The sequence below is a fragment of the Phaethon aethereus genome (genome assembly GCF_964289735.1).
Source record: "Phaethon aethereus genome assembly, contig: HAP1_SCAFFOLD_707, whole genome shotgun sequence".
Taxonomy (NCBI): Eukaryota; Metazoa; Chordata; class Aves; order Phaethontiformes; family Phaethontidae; genus Phaethon; species Phaethon aethereus.
This window is the reverse complement of record NW_028113836.1, coordinates 8,855-16,055: the sequence shown is the minus strand read 5'-3', so window position 1 is coordinate 16,055 and position 7,201 is coordinate 8,855. Positions and strand designations below refer to the sequence as shown.

At 64.0% G+C, this 7,201-nt stretch overlaps 2 protein-coding genes across 2 annotated transcripts; one reads left to right on the top strand and one right to left on the bottom strand.

Annotated features, from left to right (window-relative positions):
- Positions 1–2,398: 2,398 nt before the first annotated feature.
- LRRC14 (leucine rich repeat containing 14) lies at positions 2,399–4,467 on the top strand (the record flags this gene model as incomplete). The annotated part of the gene is made up of 3 exons (XM_082016069.1): positions 2,399–2,739; positions 3,011–3,646; positions 3,894–4,467. The coding sequence occupies 3 exons, from the start codon at positions 2,399–2,401 to the stop codon at positions 4,465–4,467; spliced, it is 1,551 nt and encodes a 516-aa protein (XP_081872195.1).
- Positions 4,468–4,874: 407 nt separating this feature from the next.
- Positions 4,875–6,877, bottom strand: LOC309416525 (UPF0598 protein C8orf82 homolog). Its single transcript, XM_082016068.1, has 3 exons — positions 6,680–6,877; positions 6,056–6,104; positions 4,875–5,566 (listed from the first exon to the last, which is right to left on the bottom strand). The coding sequence occupies exons 1-3, from the start codon at positions 6,824–6,826 to the stop codon at positions 5,067–5,069; spliced, it is 696 nt and encodes a 231-aa protein (XP_081872194.1). The 5' UTR covers positions 6,827–6,877; the 3' UTR covers positions 4,875–5,066.
- Positions 6,878–7,201: the final 324 nt, after the last annotated feature.

The window sequence follows — 7,201 nt, the reverse complement described above, 5'->3', positions numbered from 1 at the left end:
GAGAAAGGAGCTAGAGAACAAGCAGGAGATTATCGCACCGTGGCATCTTTTGGCTGCAGGCAGCACGTCCAGTGCGTTTTGGGGTGAAAAATGCAGCCCTGGGGCATTTATCCCCTCACCCCAAGCACAGGGCCTGGCTCGATCGTTGCCTCGGTAAGAGGCTGGTTAAAACGAGCCCGTGCTTTCAGCAGCCTGGCCGCTGGCGAGCGTAAAGCACGGAAGGGATCGCAGGCGTTCCATTTCCCACCCCCGTGGCATCCTTATACGCTCTGTTTGGGGTGTCTTATTCATCCACCAAGTCAAAAACAGGCATTATATGGTGCTAGTTAGACAATTTTCCTTGCTACGGTCAAATAAACCCTCTTATAAACAAGGAGGATGAACGCGGCATCGCCTGCAGGGAAAGGCAAAGCACAAACATCCCGAAGCGCTCGCACTGAGGGCGAGTCCTGGGGGTTCGAGGCTCCCGGAGACAAAACCTGAGGCCGAACAGGGGGTTCCTCTGGTACCTGCTCCGCGGTCGGGGTCTCCTGGGCCGCCGGCTGGCAGGAGGGGCTGAGCTGGGAAGGATCTGGCTCCTCTCTCTGCTGCTTGAGCATCTTGTACTCCTTGTAGAGCCCTGGGACAGATCGTCGAGGTTGGTTTTTTGGCATATCTGGCACTTACAGAAAAACTCCTGCATCAACACGCGCCGCCAAAGACCCCCTCACAGTGGCATGAAACCAGCCCGATGACGAGGGTCCGGGGCACGAGGTGTCACGCCCACCCACAAAGCACCCACAGTTCCGGCTGCCCAGGGCGGGGAGCCTGGCACCCCCCAGGACCCTAAAATACCCCCCGGGGCGGGTGGCGCGGCTGGCACTTACGTCTGGTGTCCTCCGGAGCCGCCTCGATGTCAGCCTGCAAGGCAAAGGCGTTATTTCAGGCTATGGAGCGACTTATCTTTATTTTCTGCTCCCCTTGGACAAGAGGGGGCTGCTGGTTTTTTGTTGGTTTGAGGGTTTTGTGTGGTTTTTTTTTTTTTTAAGAAAACTGTGGGGCAGCATCACACTTGTTCCTGACTCCAGGATGTCTGTTCTCCTGATTTCTTTAGGTATAAACTGTGCCCTATGGAAATGGCCCTATGGAAATGGCCCTATGGAAGGGCAGTCAGGCTCTGCCAGGGGAACCCCCCTCGGCTTTAACGTGGTGGAAAACAGGCTACACGGAGAGGCAGGGACCGCTGGGGGTGACAGCCGGTACGGTGACCCGGTAAACCGGGTTCCCGCCGAGCGGGCGGCCCTCCACGGGGGACGCGCATCAGATGTCCCCAGCCCACTCGGGTGCAGGCCAGAGCCCACCGCCAGCAGCCGGCCGGGAAAAGGGACTCGGTGGGCCCGTGGGCCATCCCTCCCCGCCGCCACCGGGCACCTGGCTGGGCTTCCTCCGCCGCTCCCGGAGGAAGGCCGCTTCCCAGCGCTTCAGCAGGGCCTTCACCTCCCGCTGCCGCTCCATGGCGCCCAGAGTGGGGCCGGGACCCCAGGGCCCGGTTACCCGGGGTCTCAGGAAGGCGTCTGAGGCCTCCTGAGGGCCTGGGAGCCGCCCGGGGAGGCGGGGGAGCGCAGGCGTCCGGTCCCCGCGGCGGCGGGACCCAGGCATCCGGGCCTCTGAGCAGCGGAGAGCGAACCTCCCGCTCCCGCAGCGCCTCAGCCAATGGGAAGGGAGGGAGCGGCGACGGACAGCAACAAAAACCAATGGGCGGGTGAGGAGAGCCGGCGTCGCGTTTGGACCCGCCTTTCCTGGTGGCTCTCGCGCTCTGATTGGCGAGGGGACGTGCTGGGCGTCAGCGCGCATGCCCGGAAGCGCGACGGGAGAGGGGCGGCGGCGGGGCACGGCGGAGAGTGGGGGGCTGCGGGCGCGCGGTGAGTGGGCGGGGCCGGCGGGGGCCGCCATTTTGGGGGGCTTAGGGGTGCTGTGGGGTGCCCCAGTGATGGGGGGCTGGGTTAGGGGTGCTGTGGGGTGCGTCTTTGAGGCGGGGGGCTGGGTTAGGGGCCCTGCCACGGGGCTCCCTTTGCTGAGGGTCTGGTTTAGGGGTGCCCCACTGATGGGGGGATGAGTCAGGGGTGCCAGGGTCCCATCATGGGGTGCCCCTTTGACAGGGGGCTGGGTTAGGGGTGCCCCACTGAGGCTCTAGCCTCCTGCCATGGGGTGCCTTTTGGGGGATGGGGGGGTGTTAGGGGGTGCCATGGGGCTGCTCCTACGCCGTGGGGTGAGCCCCTCGCTGCCAGACCCGTGGGGCCACGTTCCGCCCCCCACGACCCCCGGTAGTGTGGGGGCCGGCTGGGAGGTCCCGACGTTCCCCCGCTAACCTCACCTGCTGCCTGTGTGTCCTGCCCGCAGCCCCTCGGCGCCAGCCGCCATGCACTCCCTCGTCTTCCTCTGCGCCCGCCGGCTGGTGAGCCACCACCCCGGCGCCCGCCGCGCCCTCGCCCTCCTCCCTGCCGAGCTCTACCCTGTCCTCTTCCAAGCCGCCTTCCTGGACGGGCGGACGTTGGCGCTACGGGACCTGGTAGGGACGTGGCCCTTCCCCGTCCTCAGCTTTCAGCGGTTGTTGGGTCACTGCGGCCGTCACCGCAGCCGTCACCGCGGCCGTCACCCTCTCCTCGGGGAGAAACCCAGCAAGTTATGCGTCCAGGCCGTCATCCTGGCCGTCGTGGCACATCTCCGCCGGGCGCTGGAGGAGTCCTGCTGCGGCACGAGGTGGGTTTCGGGATGCCAAATTCCGCCCCCCCGGGATGAGCAGGAACCATTTTCTTCCTCCCGGGGGAGATGGAGGTGACGATGCTCGTCCTGGGGCTGCGAGTTCTGGCCACGGTGGAGGAAGAAGCCACGGGCTGGCGCCGGGCTCATTTAGCGCGTCGGTAACGTGGTAGGAAAGCGGGACCGTGACCCTCACCCCGCCTCGGGGCTGGGAGTGTGTTGGCCACGGTTTCCCCGCTTGTTTCTTCACCGGTTTCTTGTCTTCGCCCAGCGAGAGTCGGTGCCGCCTGCGGGTGCTGGACATGACGGGTCTCCAGGATGATGACACCGCCCGCGGCCCGGAGGGGATGAGCCTGTGGTCCGGCACGGTGGCGTTAGCCAAAGCCTGCATCGAGGTCTCCAAACACCAAAGCGAATGCTTAAAACGCAGCTCCAAGCGGCGTAAAGGTCCCTCCGGTGCCTCGGCGGCCCCGCAACCCGTTGGCGTGGAGGTCCGCGCCGATCTCTTTGTCAACGGCACCTCTTACGGCGTCCTGCGTGACGCCTTGCAAACCGGCGCCGCCGGCCCTTTGCGCCTCAAGTGCCGGGATTTCCACGCCGAGGAGCTCTCGGTCGCCAGCACCGTGAGTTTGCTGCAGTCCCTGGAACCTGCTGGCGTGCGACGGGTGGATCTGCGCTTCAACAACCTGGGGCTGGCCGGTCTCTGCGTGGTTTTGCCGCACCTCGCCAGATTCACCGATCTCCTCAGCCTCAAGCTGCCCTATAGCAATGTTGATGTGCGGCGCCTCGCGGCGGGGACGGATGCCGGCCTCCGGCGCCTCGCCGCGCAGCTGGGGAGGTTGTCCTGCCTCAAGGAGCTCAACCTGGATTCCTCCAGGCTTTCAGGGAAACTGAGGCAACTTCTCGGGTAAGTTCCTGGTGGAGCAGGTCCCCAACCTGCCCTTTTCGTGCCCCGGCGCGGGGAATCCAAGGGTCTCGGTTTGCGTGTTGGGGCTTGGGTTCGCCGCCGTTCCCTGGCGCGGTTCTTCTGGGAACGCGGGAACCATCCCCGCCCCATCAGTCAAAGATTGAAGATCCGGTTTAATCTGGCGGCAGCTCCCTCTGCCCGGTGACGGCTTCGGGGGGCTCACGGCTCGCTCTCCCCTTCCCGGCAGCGACCTGCAGGCTCCCCTGGAAAGCCTGGAGCTGGCCTTCTGCTACCTCCTTCCTGGCGACCTCGCCTTCCTTTCCCAAAGCCTCCATGCTCCGGCGCTGCGGAAGTTGGACCTGAGCGGCCACGATTTCTCCGACAACCTTCTCCAACCCCTCCGGCAGCTCCTGGCAGAGACTTCGGCCTCTCTCCTCCACCTGGAGCTCATGGAGTGCCGGCTGACGGACGCCCGGATGGAGGCACTGCTGCCGGTGCTCTGCCGGTGCTCCCATCTCCGTTGCCTGGGACTTTTCGGCAACCCCCTCTCCACGCCGGGACTCAAGACCTTGTTACGGAAAACCGTGGTTCTCCCGGATTTACGCCTGGTTGTCTACCCGTACCCCGTGGACTGCTACAGCCGGGAGCCGCCCCAGTCGCTCTCCGCCTCCGGTGGCCTCTTCGAGGACGCAGTGGACGAGGAACGTTTCGCTGCGGTAAACACTGAGCTGTGCCGGATGCTGGTGAGCTCCGGCAGAACTGACACCGTCTGGACCGCCAGCCTCTGCCAGCACGGTGCCCTCGACTACTTCGCCTTGTAGCTCGGGCGAAGCTTGGAGCCCTCGTCCCGCCCTGCGGCACCCGGTGAACCACTGCGGCCTCACCGCTGTGCCGCAACCCCTCCTTCCTCCCAAAATTTGGTGTTTCCTCCTCATCCCGGTGCTCCTCCGGCTCCTTCTCCCTTTTGCTGTCACCGTGCCACCACCATCGGCTGAGGGGAGCCGGTGTCACCGGGATGGCGTGCCGGCTACGGGCAGAGCGGCGTCCAGGCCCTCCTTAGCTGATTAATTACCACCGGGAGATTGGTTAATAAATTGCTGCCGCTCGGCAGGTGTCGAGCTTACGGCAGATACTGTAACGGCGGCGCTGTTTACAGGCAGACCCTACAATAACGCCACACTTGGTCCCCGCAGTGCCCCGCTGTACCCCGAGTCCCGAGGGGGTGCGGGGCGCCTCCGAAACGGCACAGCTCGGCCCCGCGGTTTAAACTCTTTTATTTTATTTTTCCCAGGTTAATGGGGGGTCCCGGTTGCCGCGGCAGCACCCGCCCCGCCGCGGTGAGCCGGCGTTGGGCTCTGCCACCCGTTTTCCCCATCGGCGTGGGGGCGATGGGGACGGTCAGCAGGGGGGGTGTCCCCGTTCAGCCGCATCCCGTTGGCGTGGGGGTGACGGGGACAGCCGGAGGTTCACCGGCGCAGCCCGGTCCGCCGGCACGAAGCAGCGGGAGCAGTTCCTCGGTGAGCCGGTAGCGCCGCCCTTCCCAGATAAAATGAGTGGGGGGCTGCGTCGGCCCCCGCTCGTACTCGAAGCAGGGACTCCACTCGAAAGCCAGCGCCGAGCGTACCAAGCCAACGCCTCCCGCCTTCGCCGGTGCCGGGTGATAGAGCCGCCCGTTTTCTGGTAAGACCAGCAGATTCTCCGGTTGGAACGGCACGACGAGGCGTTCGCCGCCGCCGCAGTAGGAGAGGAGCCGGCTCTCGCCGGAGCCTGGCAGGAGTTGGGTGAAGACGATGGGACGATCGTCACAACGGAGAAAATTCCGTTCTCGACCGCAAGGCGAGAGGAAAGGGAATTCGGCTTCGTAACGGCCGCTCCGGTTCGGTTCCAGCTGCTTGAAGAAGAAGGTGAGAAATCCTACATCTGCCGGGATGGACGGACAGACAGATGGACGTCAGCTCACTGCTCCCCCGTAATTAACCCCCGGGGGGGCATAATTAGCCATGGGGTAGGGGGTTGCTCGTTAATAGGACTCCATTTTGAGGAGAGAAGGGGGTTGGCGGAGGGAGGAGCAGTCGGTTTGAGAGGAATTTACCGTGCTGGGAAGCGCTAACTGGAGTTATTAATAGCGGGATTTGCTTAATTAATAAGGTAATTAATATGCAAATAGCGCCTGGCGGCTGCTTTGCCACCCGCAAAGGTGCTGGAGTGGGGGGTGTCCCCCCATCCCTCCCACCGCTGCCAAGGGCTCAGCCCCTCTGGTAAGGCTTGGACCCTAATTAAGGCTGAGATGCCAATTAAGGATCAGATCCTCATTAAGGATTGGACACCAATTAAGGATGATGGGGGGGAAGGGGGGAGCTCTGCTGGTGAGGGCAGCGGTTTTGGGGGGTTTTTGGGGGGTTTCGGTACCTTTGAAGCAGGTGATGAAATTCTTGACCTTGGTGTCATCCAGGAAAAGCTACGGAAAAGCAGGAAAAAGCCTCAAAACCTCGAAGCCCTCGGCAGGTCCAGGATCTGGCCAGGATCCTTTTGGGATCCATCCAGGATCTGGCGGGGGTCTGTCCTGAGTCCATTTAGGGTCTCTTTGGGGTCTGTCTGGGATCTGTCTTGGATCTTTTGGGGTTTGTCCAGGATCTGTTTGGGATCCATCCAGGGTCTGTCTGGGGTCTGTCAGAATCCGTCTGGGATCTGCCTTGGCTCCATGTGGGATCTATTTGGGATCTGTTTGGGATCCGACTGGGCTTTGTCCTGGATCCATGTGGGATCTATTTGGGGTCTGTCCGGGGTTTGTTTGGGGTCTTTTGGGGATCCGTCCGGGATCCATCTGGGATTTGTTTGGGATCTATCCAGGATCCGTCCACGGTCTGTCCAGGATCCACCTGGGGCCGGTCTGGGATCTGGCTGGGATCCACCTGGGATCCGCTGCTCCCCCTCCGCCCCCGGTACCGCCGTCCTCGTCCCCCGCCAAGGACTCCTCGTCCCACCGAGCCCCGGGGAAGGCCGGGGGTCCCGCGGAGCCCCCGGTCCCGGTACCTGTCCCTGGTGGTCGAGGTAGTAGAAGTACTCGCGGGTGCGCGGCCCCGGGCGCTGCCCCTGCTGGTACCCGGGCCCGGGCCCCGGCCCCGCCGCACCGCTCGCCCCGGGACGGAGCCGCAGCCGCAGCGCCGGTAGCAGCCGCATCCCGGCCGCGGCCCCGACACAGGCCCGGACACAGGCCCCGGTACCGGAAGTGGCCCCGGAAGCGGCCCGGTCCGGTCCGGCGGTAACACCGCTCCGGGCGGAGCCTGTTCCCGGCCCCGGAGAGCCCGGGGGAGGGTGGGTCCGGCCCCTACATAGGCACCCCACCGCTTATGGACACCGCAGTCCCTATAGACACCCGTGTACCCCTGAGCATCCCTATAGACACCCACGCACCTCTGTAGGCACTCCTAGCCCCTATAGACACCCTCACCCCTATAGACACCCTCACCCCTATAGACAGGCACCTATGTGGCTCCGTACACGCCCGTGAACCCCTATAGACACCCATGCAGCCCTGTGTACACCCCTATATAT